Below are 19,963 nucleotides of genomic sequence, written 5' to 3'. Positions count from 1 at the left end.
AATCACAGACAATAAAGAAGAAACATTATAAGCATCATAAAACTACCTGGAACTGCTTTCACTTTGCCATGTAGCCACGGGATCATCCAAGGAGGCATCACTTGTACCAACTGTCTCATCTTCCTGTATTAAAGACAGAAGAGTATTTAACTTTACTACTGCAGCAGTAAATACTGTTTAGCAATCACCCAGAAACTTGAGTATTGGAGAAAAAAGTGGTCTCTTCAGAATGACTTTGAAGCCACATTTCCCCCCCTCATTTTTACTTACTGTAAGAGACTAGGCTAAGCAGAAACAAATTAGACCAATTTTTGCGTGATACACACAAGCTGTAATGGGTCATGTTACTAAAAGAGACTTATGAAATGCCAAGCAAGCAGTTCCTACAACAAATATATGTATATACAATGGCACAAGGAAGGGCTTCAGAAGTTAGAACAGAAAAATAATAAGGCTTTTTAAAGCATAATACAATTGTATGCGTCTCTCATACTTGAAATATCTTGCTATTATTATAGGGGTGTAGTTTGTAGCTGTGTTGGTCTAAGGACACAGGCAGACAAGGTTCTTTGGGTGAATCTGATATCTTTTATTAGACCAACTTAAATAGTTGGAAAACAATTATTAAGCTTGCAAAGTGAAAGCAAGCTTAATAATTGTTTTCCAACTATTTAAGTTGGTCTAATAAAAGATACCAGATTCAGCCAAAGAATCTTGTCTTGCTATTATTATGTAGTTTGACCACATAATTCATGTAAAACTAATGCTTTTTTCTGATCTCAGAGTTATAATAGCTATGGTATGACTTTTTAAGGATCATTTTAGCAATAACGCAGAGGTGGAGAAAGTAGTGAACATACAGAGTTTGCACAACGTGATTCAGGGCACCTATACATGTCCCAGATGTCTGCTCTCACATGTGCCAGTTAGCACATGGTGGAGCAGACTATGAACTGAGTCTGCTGGAATGTGCTAATTAGCACGCTCCAGCAGCCTCCGCGTCACAAGAGCTTTAGTTTAGCTGCCATTTTGAAGCTCCGGGACACTGAATACACATGGAGCTGCGGGTGCTTTAATTAGAGTGGCTCTCAGAGCTGCTATAATTAAAGTGCCTCCCCCCTCCTGTCCCCCTCCTCTGCACCCCCCCAAGCATGTGTAAAGTTGGCCTAAGTGTTCAGCTCTTCTTTTTTTTTTTTTTTATGTTTTCCTTCTCTTAAGGAGAGGATGTTATTTCATCTGGGATACCTTAAATCCTTCTCTTGCCAATATCAGCCACGTACTCCAAATCACAGCACCTTTGAAAGTTGCTGAACAGACGTTAATAATTAGCATGGGTTCATGTACGTCCCAAATATATGTGCAATATGAAAACCTTCAGTTCTGTGAGATCCCAGGAAGACAAATATAAGAAAACAGAAGTAGCATTCAGACCAGGTACATTAAACTACAAACACTTCACATTTTTTTAGTGAGTGTCATCCAAGAAACAATCTGTTTTAAATTAGATTTGATTTTTTTTATTTTTATATTTCTACCATCTTCAGAACTGTACTGGCACTGAAATAAATGGTTCATCTCCTTCCCAGACCAGCTTGTTAAAATAATGGCACAAGTCCTATAGACCAGATGAATTAAATTATTTTTCATAAAGGGAAAAACCTGAGTCTTAATGGTAATATTGTTTTGAGAACATCTGTTGTTAGACCACACTATCTATGAACAAGGAACTTCTTGAAAGAATCACTGGGGATTTCAGACCTCAGAGGAGCTTTCTGAGTCTTCCCGCACACGTGCATTCTGGCTTGCTCCTTGCTGATTGTGTTCTATGGTGGAGCGTGTTTGGTAGGTATGCTGGCGTTTGCGTTGGTTTCTTCTCAGGGATCGTCCACTGCCAGGCTGATAATCATTCTTGTATACAGGGAAAAAATATTAGATATTTTAGTAGTTAAACATGTAGCTCAAAAGAACACCTTATTAAAAAGGACTGTACACTGTCCGACTTGCAGAAAAACTGGAATTAAGCCATTCTTAATTTACTCTGCTATTGGAACATTTAGCAGGAGGGAAAGGACGGAAGAAATTCTCTCATTTTAAAGAACCTATTTTACCCTGAAAATTAATCATGTAAAAATACCATCTTCTTGCCAAACTTCTGTTTCCTCTGATATGCCAGAGAATTTCATCATTCTGAGGATTGTGCAGTTCCCTCAGTACTCTTATATAACCCCTTAATTGTACATGTAAAAGTACCACAAATGAAAATGTGTCCATGCATGCCAAATACGATTTGAATGAAGCATACTTTCACACAGTCTCTCAGTTTCTACACTTTACGGTACCAGTTCAGACATTGTGTCCTGGCATAAAAGCACATTCTGAATACTTCCTTACTAAAATATTCATTTCTTTATTATGAACTTGAAAATATTCTAAAACTCTAATCCACAGAAGGGCCATAAGACAGACTGCTTTTCACTCATGAAGAGCCACTCTAAAGAAAATTAGGTTCTTTGTGGGTGCAGGAATCCATTCACATGTTGTGGGACCAAGATTTTGGTTAACAATGATATTTCCAGTTTTTTAATTTGCTCACTTAAAGCACATCCACCCTCCCACTAAGGATGCTTTATAGAGTTACTAACAAATTATACTGCAACATGCACCAAATTAAGAATGGAATAGCAATTAGCAAGATTGGAGCTCTTAAGTACCATAAACTCTATTATTTTAAGGCCCTCTTTACACATTATGTGCATTACACAATTACCTGATTAATTGCACAATTACTTTAGACTGGCTACCTGCAAATTAACTATGGCACCTTAAAAATGTCCAACCAGTTATAAAATTATTGCTGGAAAATGTGTAATACTTTTATAGACAATTTCTATCCAGCTTTAATTTGCGCATGTAGCCAGTGCCAGCTTCGCTAGGAGCCCCATCACCTGACTGCAGCTCCAGCTGCGGGGGCCCATATGCACTTACAAGCCTAGAAGCTCTCAGTTGATGCTGGCTCCCAGGCAGAAAGCACATACCCTCACAGCTGGGAGCCCCATCAGCTGACAAGGTTCCCAGCCATGGGGGTGCTCCACGTTCCCAGTAGCTGGGAGACTGAAATTGCTATGATCACCCAGCTCCAGGGGTGTGTGGGGCACCCCCTTGCCTGGGAGATCACATCAGCTGCAGTCTCCCAGCCACAGGAGTGCATATGGCACCCCTGTGACTAGAAGCCCTATCAGCTGAAAGAGCTCCCAGCCATAGGAACTTGCTTCTTGCCAGCGCAAGGGGAGCCCAGGATCAGGTACCAGCAGTAAGGTATGATGGGACCCAATTCATGATCCTACATCATGATCATAGCTCCTGCCATGCCACACTGATTATGTGGATCATGCATGAGATCCCATCATGCCTTTACCTGCATGTGAAGAGGGGCCCTAACACATCTAGCAAAATTGCCATGGGATTCTGTCTAGTGCTAAACCTGGTCTCTATGCTTATGTTTCCGCTTCTAGAGAAATTTACATACCCTTTGTGAGGTGTGAGATGGCTTTCTCTTCTTTTCAACACTGTACAGACCAATTTCTATTTCACCTTTGGCAGCTCGGCATTCTTCCTGAACCCTAAGTGCACACGGGAAACAAACATTAATTTTATTTGCACCAAACAGATTGACAGTCTAGTTACTGCATGTTAGAATGCTTTTTGCTTACTTGCCAAATACATCTACATCCTACTAATGGTACTCAGATATCACTTCTATTTTTTATTAGTGAAAAACCTCTTCTGGCATCATTTTCTTTCTAAGAAGGGGCAAGCTGGATAATCAACTATGCTTTGTTAATGGCATTGAGAAATTATGATAAAAATAAAATATGTTTTGTGGGAGGGAGGGAGAATACCTGCCTGACCCCCCACAAAATGTTAGAGCCTTTCAGGAAGAGAGAAAAGTCTAAATACAACTGGCTACAATATGGGAAGAGAGAGAGAGATCTGAACTGGCATGGGAGAATTTAACTATTCTTTCAAAACAGAATGTAATCCTAATCTTAATATCTGAAAAAATTGAGAAACCAATTCCTAAAAAATGTAAAGAATTGCAGTAATCACCTAAATGCCACAGGATTTATTTTTCTTTTTGCAAGAATGCTGGGCAATACAGGGAACATTAGCATTAACATTATAAACTTAACTAGATTATAAAGAGGTACTGTTTATTAGTTTCACTGTAATGTTTGTATAGTTGATTCCAAATTAATAGCAGCTAACAGATGCATAAAGAACAAAGAAAAAATAAATGGCGTCTGTCCTCATGCCTGTACTGCAAAGTTGGTTCCCACTGAAATTCAGCACTTTTGGCTTTATTTTACCTGCTAACCCCTGGAGGCAGCTCATTCACCACCACTCTTCTGCTCCAGGCCATGAGATCTCTCTCTGTGGCCATCTGACTTCGAGGAGCATTATGATGCATTTGCCGGACTCCCTCAATCTGACCACTCCGTCTGAGACCAACATTTGGTGGAGATGCTACATCCAAACTTGGACTTCTGAGAGCTAAAACAGAAAAATAAACAGTTTCCCTCTATTTCCATAACTATTTAAATAAAACCTAGAATTCAAAATTCACAGCTGGGCAGAATGTTTCTTCGCAGCCCTCTGCAAAGGGAACAACATCATTGAATTGTCCCAGGAATGAGCAGTCAGTTTTTTCAATTACTGATGAACTGAAAGCAAACACCTGACTAGAAATGGCCTCTTACAATGGAGTCCAATACTCTACTATCACAGGCAACCAAATCACATAGGATTGTTTGCTTGGAAAAATGTGTGTGTGGGGGGGGGGGGGCGGGGCGGGTGGCGGCGTTCCCTTTTTATTAGGTGAGAATTTTTTTGTCCTGATATGGAGATCATTGGGGTTGGGCTTTAAGAACACTTATTTATTAGGGCTGTGCAAAGCTTCAGTCACTGATTAGATTTGGCAGAGATTCAGCAGCCAAATCTCCAAATCTGAATCGAATCATGAGACCCCTAAATCTCTCCGAATCGAATCAGAACCTTCCAAATCAATTCGGAGAGATTCAGATGTAGACACAGATTTGTATGTTTTTTCCATGTTGCTCGTGATCGCTGAGATGGTGGGGCAGATGCAGTGTCCGATAGGAGCACAGGGTTGTCCCCAGCTCGCTCAGTGGGGGACCCCCCCTCTGGCCCCTGGCTCGGCAACTAATGCCTACTGGGTCTGGGGGGGTACCTGGGGTTCCCCTACAGCCAATCACCAAGCTGAAGAAGTGCAGAGTGGGGTCCCCCGTACGCTCAGCAGCGGACCCAGAAGCGGACCAGAAGTACTTCTACCTTAATGTCAACATAACAGTATATAAGTAGATAATATCAGTGGAATTGTGACAGACTAATGGTTTCTTTCTACAGCTAAATGCCAAGGTTGAGTATCAGTGTTTTATGAATAAATGTAGCTGCCACCAAGTGTGGGGCAGAGGGGGGCAATGGAGATCATTGGATCATTGCCCCATCCCCGCCTGGCACCTGCATGACAGCTAACGTACTGTGCACAAGCAGCACAGCTCAGCAGGGCACCATGCACTGTCTGGGAGCTGGGGCGGCTCCAGCAGTCAGCTGAAGGGAGCCTGGCACCACTCAGCCCCAGCACCCCCAGCTCCCAGGCAGCAGGTGGCGCCCTGCTGAGCTGCGCTGCACCCATGCCATGAGGCAGCTGCCACGCAGGTGCCAAGCAGGGAAAGGGCAATCCCCACTGCCCCCCACTACTTGGCGCTGCGCAGGGGGGCTCTCCCACAAGTGCCCAGAGGCCCCAATCATCACTCCTGCAGCCAGTGAGTATGAGGCTTTTTGGCTTTTTTTTTTTTTTTTTTAAGTGCCAGGACTAGGCTGGGGCTGGGCAGGGGATGGGGCCAGGCAGGGCAGCCATGGGGTCTTCTCCCAAGGCTCCCCTCGCTCAGGGAAAGGCAGGCACAGCCAGAGGAGCCGCGGAAAGACCTGCGGCTGTCCAGCTGTGCCTGCCTCTCCCCAGCCTATCCAAATCACCAAATCTCTCCGAATCAGCGCTGAATCTTAAAAGCCGATTCAGCTGAATCAATTCAGGACACTAATCCAAATCTCCAAATCAAATCACTGTTCTCCGAATCAGCCAAATCCGAACCGTAATACTTCCCTATTCACAACCATATGGACTAAGGGTTTTTTTTCTTCTTTAAGTCAAGCTTGCACTCAGCAAATTTGAAATGCCACAAGGACCAGTGAGATCAAATAGGCTGGGTCCAGTATCTAGGCCTTTAGGTTTGGCACCACTGATTTAGATTGAGGTGAAATGAGGTGTTCTTTTCTTTCACCACTTTTTTCCTCTTGCTTCATCACTGTTGAGGAAAGAGAGGATCCAAATGCATCGATCAGAACTAACCTTTGTCACCAAGAGACTGATTACTTATATTTAAATTATCAGTAGTTTACCTAAAAAGAGCTCATTACCAAATGTAAACTTTTTAAGAGCTTCTGATATAAATAAAGTGAGTTGTGATTGGCTGGCTTACACAACTCCCACATTATCTGTTACACTAAAGTAACTGCAGACAGTAAACTGCTTTGTGATCAGCTGCCCGTTTCATAAGGTGGATCAGAAGTCAAGTCAATAGAACAAGAACACCGTGCTAAGGGAATAACTTGAGCTTTTGTTGAAGGGTGGGGTGAGGGGAAGACTAGGGCAAAGCAGCCACATTTATTCATAAAACACTGATACTCAACCTTAGGCAGACAAGGTTCCTTGGGTGAATAGGATATCTTTTATTAGACCAACCCAAATGGTTGGAGAATAGTTATTAAGCAAGCTTTCGGGTTCAAAAACCCTTCATCAGGCTAAGGAAGCTTCAGCAGTGAAAGCTTGCTTAATAACTATTCTCCAACCATTTGGGTTGGTCTAATAAAAGATATCAAATTCACCCAAGGAACCTAGTCTGCCTATGTCCTTAGACCAACACGGCTACAACCCAAACCCCTGATACTCAACCTTGGCATTTATTGTAGAAAGAAACCATTAGTCTGTCACAATTCCACTGATATCATCTACTTATATACTGTTATGCTGACATTAAGATAGAAAGCACCATATCTCTTCAGTGAACAAATGACAGTTAGGCAATAATATGATTTTTTTTTTAATTTTTAGAAAGCATTTGCAATGGAATTAATTATAGTCCAATAATCTTAAGTGTTCAGATGCTGTCCAGCTGGACCATCAAGTGTCAACAGTTACTCCTCATACTTTTAATTCTTCAATTCAGTTACCAACTGAATGCTAAAGTCTTTGAAATAGGTTATTAACACTGGGAAGAGAAAGCAGAATACAGCAAACACAAGACAAGCCCACTGCATGTGCGAGTAGTACAGTAGAACCTAGATTCTTTATAACCCTCCAGCAAATGTGAGGGTTTCAATAAATATCTGGGGTTATGCGAGGCCCACACTAAAGTTACTGAGATGATGCAACAGCAGCACAGGACCACTAAGGTGCTTTGGTTGCCTGCAGTGGCTTTTATTTTAAAGGACAATGCTTCTCCTATCCACTGCAAAAAAGACAGCTGCTATGCTCCCACTGAGTAGAGAACCACTGCCTTTTGAAGCAGAAGCTGTAGCTGACAGTTCATAGGCTGGTCCTTAATTTGTCAACCTGTTATGAATTACAAATACTGTTATACAGGTTCCACTGTACAGCACAGCAGCCTCAATAGTTTAACATGTCTGCTGGAAATACAACTGGTTGAGACAAATGGGAAGTACTTACCACCATTAACAGAGTGGGATCTATTAAGTGGAGGATTTGGGACAGTTTCGCCTTCATTAATTAGTCTCAGATCTTGTTCTCTCTGCAGTTCTCTAATCATTCCATCAAGAATACTTTCATCCTGGTCATTGGTTTGCTGTCCAATCACCTGTTCAACTACTTCCCCGTCACCTTGGTAAGAAAAAAAGCAAGCAAATGATTAAATTCAATTTCATTAACAACCTAAGACTATCTAATTCAGTCCTGTAATAAGGTGGTCTTTCTGCTCTGCACTCAATAAGATCAGCAGGTTTTCCTCTTGCTTTCAATTAAGCAGCAGCAGCAGCAAAGGGTAAAAGAAATGCAGTTACACATATGCACACAATTCAGCATAACTATATAGTCACACTGGCCCTTGTGGTGTTTTCCTGGTCACTGACTAATTACTTATTAAAAACCAATTTTAACAATGACTGCAGCCTGAATTGAACCAAAACGTATCTTGCTCCTTTGAATATTTCTACACTAGGTGGTATGACGACACCACGAATAAAAATTGTATGAGAACACATAACAGAAACAAGGAAGAGATATTGTTTAACTATCGTTTAGTTTTTAAGTTACAATGTCATTTGGGTAGCAACATTTCTCTTGTCATTTTCTCTCTCTATTCTTTAAAATAAAAAAAACCTCTCAACTGGAAGACACAAACCTGAAAACACGCATCTTCGGAATGAAGAAAAAAAAAAGTGTTTCAGTCTATATCTTACAGAATTGTAAATATTGGGTGCATCTACACAAGGTGTGTTAATGCGCATTAGCTTAATTTAATGCATATTAAGGGTGTGCATCTATACATGCGCACCTTTAATACACATTAAAAATGGTGAATTTAGGCTAATTGAGACTAAATTTGATGCCTGCAAATGCAGGCATCAAATTTAGGTGCAATTAGTTAAAGCACATTAATGCATGTGTAGACACAACCCAGCACTATCTTTAGTACCTGGTCTGCCCAGCCACTAGGGACACATGGCAGGATTGCAGGGACTTCACATTAACTTTATTGCCAAGTGCCCTAACTTTAATGCCAAGTCCCTGCACATGTAGACACCTGCCAAAAATTGTTTAATGCACATTAAATTTAGTCACGCTTAAATGCACATGTATACGCGCCCATTATGAACCAAAGACACCCAGCCCACCAATGTTTGAGTTCTACAGTTTCTTCAGACTCCAACTCTGTTTGTGGTTCTGAGATAATCTACTCTACAGATTTCCATTACTTCCTTCATATTGTAATTCACTCCTCTCATATTAAAATTGGACTCAAGATTATGATTTAGCTTTAGAAATTATTACAGTTATTCTCTCTAATGTTGCCCTATATCATTCAGATACTTAAGACTTTTAGAAAACATACCATTTGCCACATATCCCAGCTGAGGAATGAGTTGCTCATCCTTACAATTCTCCCGTCCTGGCACCAAACGTTGATATCTTGTGGGATGAGGATTTCCATCCACATCCACCAAGAATGGGGGAGGCATGAGATGTGGAGCCTGTTGAGTCTGTTCATCTAGCACATAGTTATTTGCATCACGAATCAGTGGTCGATAATCCGTATGGAAGAACATTTGATCTGGAATCTACATGAAAATAAATTAAGTAATAGATCCCACTCAGTAGTCTGCATATTTTAGAATGGCTCCCAGAATAGAGATTGGTTAAAGCAATCTTGTGACAAAAAACAGATTCCCAACATAAATGTGTTCTAGCCTCAAGAATCTATCCTCAAAGAAAACTTCTGCACGGATCAAAATTCAGCAGCGCAATATGCCCAAAAAAATTAGAGACAGGAGTATGTGCCTTGTACATCCTCTCTACAAGCCCTCTCTTTGGAGGACTCAAAGAACGGCGTTGCATTCACTCTTCTTGTTCCAGAGATCTGCCACAATGAAGAGGACAGGGTAGAGTTGCACCTTATACAGATCAGAGATGCATAAATGAAGAGGAGATAACAGGAAACAAACAAAATATTTACATGGAGAGAACGGTGAGTGGGGAAAAGAATGAAGAACCCTGGCACCAAGAGGATTTCAGAAGACCAAAGTCTCACACTCCCAGTAAAACATGGCTGTTACAGATTAGATAAAATACCTATTCTAATATTATAAAAGCCTTTGTCTGTCTGTCTGTCCATAATGCTTTATTCGCACTCTGACTGGCTGTCTCGGCAGCCAGTCAGAGTGCCCTACACATGACAGTGGGGACTGAGGGGTTGGAGGGGAGAGGGGAACAGGAAGGAGAGAACGGGTTACTGGTGGCTGCACCCCACCACAGCCGCCATCACCACTGCCAAAGTGGCAGGGGGGAGGCAGGAAGTGGCCCTGGCTCCAGCCCAAAGCAGCAGGGGGGAGGTGGGGAACAGCTCTGGCCCTGGCCTCAGCCCAAAGTGGCAGGGGGAAGTGGGGAACGGCCCACGCCCCAGCCCTGGCCCAAAGCAGCAGGGGGGAGGGAGGGGAACGGCCCTGGCCACAGCCTCAGCCTCAGCCCTGGCCCAAAGGTGGGGAGGGGAGGGCCTCTGTCCCCACTCCACCCCCCCCACCCGCGATTCTTGATGGGCAATTTACTAGTTAGTAAAGGTTTTGTTTCATTTAGTGTTAGCTACTGTTTGCAACAGAACTAAAGGCATACACACCAGTTCAGACTGGTGCCTGCTCTCTGCCTGAATTCTGCAGAGGCTCTTTTGAAAGTTTTGCCTCAAGATCTAGAGTTATGGTTTCAAGTGCTTTACAATCCATGAAGAAACTGTTTTTACCAGTATTTGCAAGGAACTAGCATTAAGTAGAAGGAAGAGAAACAGTTGTAATAATTGTAAAAATTTTAATAAACAGTTAGGATAATATAATAACTATTCATGTTTGTCAACTATCTCCTAAACAATTGTTTGGCGTGATCAAAGGAAATTTGTTTATAGCATTTTCAGATTCATATAATTACTTTTAAATAGTGCTAAAAAACATGGCACATTGGTGGAGTGGATGTGAAGGTAGGGTACTACCGGTGCAGTGTGGAGTGTGGGGGCTGAGATATGCAAAGACAAATATACTAGTGTTCTACAGTTACAGATGCTACAGAACTCCTTGCTGACTCAGCACACAAGTATGGTAGGACAAAGTCTAACACCTTCTCTTTGCTAATGCAAAACTCAGGCTCGAGTCAGCTTCAGTCTGGCCTATACTCAAACACTGAGCCTAATTCCAGACAATTCCCTCCAACATCTTCACATGTGCCGATAGAATTCACACATGCCAATAGAATTCTATGCTATTGCCTTAACTTACCTGTCACTAAGACCCAAAGACTAAGGTCAATTATGTCACCATAAGGCTACCAATTCCCCTAACATGGTATTTCATAGATTCATAGATGTTAGGGTCGGAAGGGACCTCAATAGATCATCAAGTCCGACCCCCTGCATAAGCAGGAAAGAGTGTTGGGTCTAAATGACCCCAGCTAGATACTCGTCTAACCTCCTCTTGAAGACCCCCAGGGTAGGGGAGAGCACCACCTCCCTTGGGAGCCCGTTCCAGACCTTGGCCACTCGAACTGTGAAGAAGTTCTTCCTAATGTCCAGAGTTCTTCCTAATGTCCAGGCATTACCAAAGCATACTGCCAAGCACATCACTGAAATGACCCATACTTAAATCACCGAAGTACACCATCCTCAAATCACTAACAGCTCTTCCAACTTGCTCCCAACTCTCCATTATTGTGCTTATCTAGTACACTGAGCACAAATGAAGCACATGCAGTAAATGCTGAAATCCATACCTAGAACAAAATTTAACCTCCCCCCCCAAAAACAATAATACATTTTCTTCATAAATACTCATTATGTATTTAATAAACCTCTTTCAGTGGTCATTACCAGCTCCAGAGGATAAAGTTAAGATTGCAGAGCAGGAGTAGAATGTTGCCTTAATCCTTATTTCCTTATTTTCAAGTATCATTTAACTGATGAAGGTTTTTTGGACATTTAATTATAGAAGCACATGTAACAGTAGCAGATTTTTAGGATGCATGAAGGCATAATCTTGAATAACTATATAGTCTATTTTCTACTCACTTTGCACATGAAAACTTACAAAAAAACTTTTCTTACATTTGACAGAACAAGATAGAGACTAACTAACCACCTACTTTGGAAAAAAAGAACTTGCAGTAAATTTGAAATATTAATATCAACAGGTCTTAAATCTCTCCTTGTTCCTTCCTTAAGTTGGTTACAGACCTTCTTGTGAGTTTTGTAGAAAAAGACAAGCAATGTTTTCCTTACTAGGTTAAATTAAATGTATAAAAAGCTTATACTATTTTCTTTTTTTATGTTTGCCAGTCATCCCCTAAACTCATTCCTCAAGATTTGCTGTTAGATATTTAAAGCACATGTAACATTCTGATTTAAATAACAAGTGACTATCACACAATTCAGTTACCATTTAAAGTTCATCAGGGAAAAAGCACCAAGCCACAACATAAACACTTCCAACATAAAATCAGCCCAAGATGCAGAAGCTTTTCAAATGCAGCCAACCCACCTTTTCATAATATTTATTGCATCCAAAACCAAATAATAGCAGATGTCCATGTGAATCTGTGCAAGCAAAATGCTGTCCATCTGGTGAGAATTTGCAATCAAAAACAGCACCATGGCCTTGGCCCTCAATCTGCAATGTGGGAACACAGAATGTCCGTTTTAAAATTATTTTTTTCTCTTTGATGCAAGCTTCAATATTAAGATTCCATCTGTCTCACTTTGTAAAATGTGTAGCAAAGTAGCTCTGCCTCTAAGTTTCAGTTCAACATAAATTCCCATTTTATATCGATATGATAGATTTTCACTATTTTTTCCACTTTGCTATCTTTAACCTTTACTGTTCAGTTAAATTTTAACTTAACTTTCTACCTTTCCTAAAGTCTTAATGGCAATGCTGTTAAGCTTTCTTCTGAAAAAACTGATCAACAAAACTTCAATTAATTTTCATAAAAGATGCATCATACCTTTATATTCTGCAAATACAAGAGATTAGTGAAAGACTTTCTATAATTTTAAAATATACACAATGAACAATGCAGATTTGTTGCACGCAAGCGTCTTCCCAAATCCTGTTATAAACACTGGTCACAATGGGTGCATCCCCATGAGCTTGCACATACAGGGGCACACATTTGCCGTGGGACAAACAGCAGTGGCACATATTTGTGCCACTGCTATTTGTCCCCAAGCATGCCCCTGCACATGCATTTTGGCATGTGGCAAAAGGGCCCAGGTGGGGTAGACAAAGCTGGCCCCAGCAGCTTTACTTGGGTTCCTGGGGGCCTCCTAGGGCAGCAGCGGTACTGAGCCAGTCACTTGGAGCCTGGAAAGCAGCCAGAGCATGGCTCTGATGGGCCAGGCTCTGGTTTCTGGCAGTGCATGTTCCTGCCATGTGCCCCAAGCTTCTTTTTTTAGCAGCAGGTTTTTGTTTTTTTTAACACTGGGATCTCCCACTGTCAAAAAAACCCTGCCACACTGCAAATTAGAAGTAAGGACGCATGGATACACATGCACCGTGTGCAGTTTGCGGTGCCCCAAATGGCTTCAAGGTGTCACAAACCGCACATGCGCACTGCTCATGGAGACACACCCAGTGAGTTTATCACTGGGCTCACTACTGTCCTGACATCCAATTTTGTTCAAACAAGAAAATATTCCTAACCATTCTTACCATGTTAAAGTAATTGCGAATTTTGGTTCCTTTGTCAATATCCCAAACAAAAACATTCCCATCATGACCTGCAGAAAGTATGATCCTTTGGTCAAATGGATGAGCTTCCAAGACAAAAACTTCATCATCATGGCCCTGTGATGAAAGCAAAGCAAAGGAAACTAAAATTTCTATGTAATAGTTCCCTGCACAGCTAAGTATTTAGCTCATAGTCCTCTTGACTCAATCATATGGCTGATTTTATTAAATATAGTCATCCTCATATCAATGGACTGCCAACAATGATCAGATATACAGCTGGGCATAGCTACCCCAGGCCCCCCCATCTTGGTGCTAATAAAGAGAGCAGCTTCCTCCTCATGGGGTTGGTTCTATTCCAGTTATGGCCATTAGAGATGTCTATGTCAGCTAGGAATCACCAGGGCACAGCACAACCTCAGTCATTTCCCTGTAACCTTGTTGTAAAGAAGGATAAATCATGGGAAAAGAAAAAAAGAAAAGCATTCAGCTGGCCTGCTTCAGCAATAAACTGTTCCTCAATGTTGGTAAGCATGGCACAATTTAGCCCTTAATCAGTCCTCATCATGTCCTGATACAAAAGGCCTTTAAAATTATTCACTGTAATTTTACTCACCGATAAACTATGAAGAAGCTGCCCTGTGGATGAGTTCCACACTTTCAAAAGGAAGTTGTTGACTGCTGTAATGACAGTGCTATCGCATCGATCCCAAGCCACCATAGTAACCTTTAGCTTAGTTATCTTGTCCTCCCCAGATGCCACGCTGTTCCTGAAGGAATTTGAAATTGAAAAACTGAAAGTAATACCTCAACATCTATACAGCAAAACCTATCAGCAGAAATTTGATCTGAAATTAATTACTGTCACACTACTGTATAAAGGGAAATGAACTGTGACTACAGATGAAAACAAATGGTTGCTCATGCAGTCATGGTATGCGCTCTGTGGAAGCAAAAGCAGGGCACAGAAAATATTCTGCGCTATTGCAACTTACATTGAAGTGCTTCTACTTTCTCTGAAAAGGAAGAAGTAATTTCTCTTCCTGTTGTTCATAAATGAACATTCTAATTTTTCCACATATTTTCCTGGAAGTGAGAGGTTTTCTTTTTCTTATCAAATATCTCATGTAAGGTATTAAAATCCAAATGGGTACAAGCTGGCTAAACAACCTAAATTACACTTAGATAGCTATTTTATTAAAAACAAAGCTATATAAGATACATATAGATATACTGCAATAGCCTGGGGAAATGTGTGAAATTGCCTTATGGGTCTTTCTGATGTCTATTTTCTATGAATGTGTGTGTTCAAACACTTACTAAAATCCTTTGAACATGCACACAAAAAAATACTATAACGCTACAAACAGATATGATTTCTGTCACAGTCTCAGCTGTGCTGGGATGTTTCCTGGTACAGCTGATGGACTGGCAGGTACAGACATTGCCTGGAGCCGTCATCCTGCAGGATCAGGTTTACTGCTCTTGGGGCTTCGGGGGCCTGATTCTACAGGACAAGAGACCTGGGTACCCGGCCCCAACCTGGGGCAAAGTACCTATAAACATGGAATGGGGAACCTGTTCTAGAAATATGGGTTTCTACAGCTCTGCACTGTGAAACATGCACACTGGAATCCCCTGCCTGGGACTACTGGAGAGCACAGGCAGCCCCAGGCTGCAGGAATCATGCCATAACTGAACAGACGTCTGCCATGATAAAGTGGCACAAACTATTAATAAGAATCATCAAGCTTACATTCTTGGTCATTTGGGGTGCAAAGATGTCTGTTCATTTGTATTTTGTGCTGCCATAAAAATGTTTCTGGCGCAACAAGGGCAACATCTGTTCGCAGTTTAAGTAACTGAAGAGCTAACAAGAACTTCAAATCTTAGAAAGCTACTGGGGAAAAATGCTGAGAAACAACTGAAAAAATATTCTGATAGTCTTACAACCAAGTCGGACCTTGGGACGAAACCATGAAATCCCAAAATATGTTTTAAATGGACATGGTAAGGAGGAAAAATAAAAGGGACAGCACTCCCAGCTTTTTCTTCCTTGCTGCCATTTAACTGCAACTAGATAAAGGAATTTAAAGAATGTCATCACATGCATTTTTACTAGGACATAACCTACTGACATTCAGCATTGTAAGTGTATTTTTGCAGATCTTCAGTACTCATATTAATGACTGGGTGACCCAATCAAAATTAGTGAATTAGCATAAACAAGCATGTCTATAATACAACTATGAAGATAATCACACACACAAGATATGTGTTCATTTATTTTTGTCAACTTTACATTTAAATGCCAATATTTGTAAACAATACTTCATAGTGCCAGAATCAATGTGCCAGGGCATCTTTTTGTAAAAATAAAGAAATCCTAGAAATTTCATAGCACATCATGCCAGCTGATGATAGACCCTTTGCTGAGAGGCAAGAGAAACATTTATTCTGTAGTGCTGGGGTGCTGTTGTAGCCTTGAAGGTCCAGACTGAAGAATGCACCGCATCAAAAGCTTGTTCAAATGTATCCCAACCATGCAGCTGGTCTAATAAAAGGTATCACCCAGACAACCCCTTGTCTCTCACTTTGTCTGTACATTTTTTAAAATGTGCAGGTAAGTCTAGAAGTGAGGTTTTAGTACAGAATCTTTCTAAGAGATTAACTCAATTCAACACTTTGCCTTCTTCTATAAAACAGGACTTGCCAACCAGAGAAAGAAGAAAACTGTTAAAACAATATGTTAGCATCTTAATTTTGATATTAAAATCTGCAACAAACTTTTGTCATGTAATGGACAAGTCCATCTAATTTTCAATGTGTGTATATACTACAGGAAAAATTAACTTTTAATCACTTTTAAAGGGGAGAGGGAACTGCTGCTCAAAAGCATACATAAGTTATTAGGATGTAATGGTTAAACCTGCATGCTCCTGCAGCAGTTCTCTAAATTGCTGTAACTTTAACCCAGAATGAAACAGGGTTAAAGCTGCAATGGTTTTGCTACAGGAGCATACAGAGGTAAGAGTTAGAGCCTGACACATCCTATAGTATCATTTGACATAGCAATAATTTGTCATGTCTGGCTACACCCTGAAATTAACATATGAGAATGCAGTTTTAAAGCATATTAGTAGATAGAACATGTTGTTCTTATGCATAAGTGAGGTTATAATACACGTTACTGGGTTTTTCTCTTTTACCCTGTCATTTTAGTAGCCATATCCAAGACTATACTCTTCCAGTCCTGCTGCTGATAGTGCCATACTCTTGCTGTTCCATCTCTGCTCCCACTGACAAATCTCAAGCTGTAGACAAACATGAGGGGGGAAAAAAAGATGTAATTTTGAAGGTAAACCACTGTGTCTTTTGGTCTGATTACCATCTGTGCCTCCCAAGCCTTTTTCTATGGAGTCCTCCCTTCTTAGTAAGGGTTTGTCACTTAAGGATTGGCCAGTTCCTTAACAGACAATTGCTGGAAGTCAGCGGTGGACTGTGGGGTACAGCGTTCACCTAGGTCTTCATGAAAGTTCACCAAGATCACCCTTTTTTATGCCACTGTACAATAAAATAAATCTATATTTCTTGGTTAAACCTGTACAACCAAGTATGTGTGCTTTTAGTCAGGAAACTTTATTTGCCTTTCTGGTAAATTACTGTCAAAGAAAACTGGCAGCGATACAACTAGCATGCCAGTAGCAAAGTCATTCAAATGGCATCAAACCCTGATATTTAAATTTTTACAGTACCTATTCCATGTATTGTTTGTGCATCTTTGATCTAGAAAGGATCCTTTAAGACAATGAGGTTTCAATTCTTGTATAAGATATTGTACAGTACAAAACAGTTTACATACCACAACATTAATTACATTTAGTTATAGCTAGCAGATGGTCTTGAAGTGAATTCAATGTTGTAATTCATATATTCTTCACATGTTTTTAAGTGATAGTCATAGATCCCTTGAGAAGCTCATAAGGGCAGCAGGAGATAAAAAGATAAATGTCCAGATTCTGTTATACATTTAATAGATTAAAATGGGGGAGAGGGGGGAAGCATGCCAAATTTGAAGACAAGTAACTAGCTTTCTCTGCAAGCTGAATGTTTACATCTTGTATGTAAAAAGTTCGGCATTAGCAGTATAACATAACCTACATAAAAATGTCACAATCATCAATGAAACATTCTTCTTGCAATGGTAAAATAATATCCCAGTTTGCACAGTTTATGCAATTGAAGTGCAACATTTTTACTCATCCAACATATCTTCACCCATGGCTACCCTTGTCTATACATTTTGTTTGAATAAGTCATCTTACTTTTTTTTAATCTGGTTTTCCCGTAACAGATGAAACACAAACCAAAAAACGCCCCCATAAGTGTGCTTATGCTAGGTAGCTTACTTCTACCCAATTTTATTTCAAAGAATTATGCAGCATAATTTTCAATGGGATGTGTACTCCCTACAACACTTATATCAGCACTATACTTTCAAAGGTCTTGCAACAGTAACACTGGTATAATATATTGACCAAAAAATCCTATGTGGGTAAAAACTACACAATCAAACCTACATGGTTTATTATATGGTTTATTCTAACTATCCCACCAAGTGAAGCAAACATCTACCCTAGTAGTGCTCAATCTCTGGACCACAGGGCTCCCCCAACAGGTCCAGAATTCAGCAGTCAGGGACCGGTGCCAGCACCAATCACTGAAGCATCCACAGCTGTCACTGCTCCCTAATCACCAAACTTCCAGACCTGTGAGCTGGATGACACACTCCACATGGGGTCTCTCTAGCACCCAGTGGCTGAATCCAGCGTGACCAGGTCAGCGTATTGGGGTCACTCTATGGCCAGATCCTGCATGTGGAGCCTGGCCAGCTCACGGAATTGCTCTGTGGCCAGATCCAGTGTGGGCCCCATGCTGGATCAGGCCCATGGATTAACCCTGTTTATGGGATCCGGCCCACAGATGGGCCTCAAGCCACTCATCCTGCCCATGGGGCCATCAGTAATCTACAATATTGACTTTTGTCAGAGCAGTTGTGTTTTGGTCATTAATTAATGTGTGTTACACCCCTAAGTACTAAAGCTACTCCAGCAGAAGTCAGGAGTATAGACCTGGCATTAAACACTTCTGAAAATCCCACCATGAGGTATTTGATTAAATCAGGGCATTCTGGCTTACTCATCTTTGTCTTCTGATGCGAAAGGTCTTGCAGGATAAAGTACTATGTTTGCTTGAATCCAAGATGAGGTCCCCCCACAGTGGGCACGGGGGGAAAAATAGGCCTCATTTTAGATTCAAGTACTGGCCTGGAACAGGTAGCAGCTCAGCTCCAGCTCTGATCTGGGCTTGGGGCTGAAGCTAGAGCCGAGCTGCTGCCTGACCCAGGACGGCATGGCTCATCTGGCTGGGGAGAAGGCATGTGGCCAGAGGGAACAGGAGAGACCGCGGAGTGAAGGGGACCTGCAGCCTGTTCCCCCTCTGCTTGCCCCCCATGCCTACCCACCCACCCTCTGTCCCCACCTTCAGCCTGCCCCTGTAAATTTCTATATTTTCTTTTTTGTGAAGGGCCAAACATACTGCCAGAGGTAAGCACATAAGTATGAATAATAAAGCACACAAGAGAAGTGACAGCCAAGATATTAAGGTTTTATAACCTGGCCCTGCAACTGGCTTTCCACAGGTGAAACCAGTAAAAGGATAAGGGTTTAGAGAGTAGGTGGTATGTATACACAAGTACCTCATCTACTGTAATACAGTTCTAAATTCTGTAACTCACAGTTCCTACCACATACCACATAAGCTCAGTGGGAACTATTTCAAACTAGGGAACATTAAGACTACTGCACTTCATTGATATATGGTATTAATGACTCTTTGTGCCTGAAAAGTCAACCTATGAATCAATCTATGAATCTAAGTCCAATGACTTTTAAGGGAGAAATACCTCAAAAAATGTGGTACTCCAATAGTACACAGGATCTATATTCTTGTGAAAAAGCTGAACTGCAATATTGCCTTACTGTACATTACAAACAGAATATTTGAAACCATTGGGACTGGAAGCATTAAAAAACAGAACTCAATGTTGCTGAACTCAAGGACAAGGAAAGGCCTTTTTGCTTAGTCAAGCCATTTTCCAAAGACAGAAGAAATCATGCATTAAAGATTTAAGTTAGGTAGTGCCATGTGGATATCTTGTTTTTTTTTGTAAAAATATTAGCGCCATGCTGTAGGAAAGCACTTTACATTATGCCAGTCAATGACTATTTTTTAATTTTATCTGATGCAAATTTTGCTAGTGGCCTATCCATGTTATATTAAAGGTATTTTATATTAAAATACATTTTAATATAGAAAAGGGATCCATTTT

The 19,963-nt window shown here is 40.9% G+C and overlaps 1 protein-coding gene across 1 annotated transcript in view; it reads right to left on the bottom strand.

Annotated features, from left to right (window-relative positions):
- The window catches only part of BRWD3 (bromodomain and WD repeat domain containing 3), a 105,964-nt gene that overhangs the window by 45,294 nt on the left and 40,707 nt on the right, over nucleotides 1-19,963 (bottom strand). The window contains exons 13-22 of the mRNA XM_006264396.4: nucleotides 16,782-16,886; nucleotides 14,189-14,342; nucleotides 13,555-13,689; nucleotides 12,385-12,513; nucleotides 9,207-9,432; nucleotides 7,805-7,975; nucleotides 4,368-4,551; nucleotides 3,527-3,620; nucleotides 1,759-1,908; nucleotides 47-123 (exon numbers count right to left, since the gene is read on the bottom strand). Coding sequence (XP_006264458.2) covers nucleotides 47-123; nucleotides 1,759-1,908; nucleotides 3,527-3,620; nucleotides 4,368-4,551; nucleotides 7,805-7,975; nucleotides 9,207-9,432; nucleotides 12,385-12,513; nucleotides 13,555-13,689; nucleotides 14,189-14,342; nucleotides 16,782-16,886 — 1,425 coding nt within the window. The remainder of the gene's footprint in view (nucleotides 1-46; nucleotides 124-1,758; nucleotides 1,909-3,526; nucleotides 3,621-4,367; nucleotides 4,552-7,804; nucleotides 7,976-9,206; nucleotides 9,433-12,384; nucleotides 12,514-13,554; nucleotides 13,690-14,188; nucleotides 14,343-16,781; nucleotides 16,887-19,963) is intronic.

The sequence above is a fragment of the Alligator mississippiensis genome, chromosome 8 (assembly GCF_030867095.1).
Source record: "Alligator mississippiensis isolate rAllMis1 chromosome 8, rAllMis1, whole genome shotgun sequence".
Lineage (NCBI taxonomy): Eukaryota > Metazoa > Chordata > Crocodylia > Alligatoridae > Alligator > Alligator mississippiensis.
Note: the sequence above shows the minus strand (reverse complement) of the source record. Positions and strands in the feature narration are given on the sequence as shown.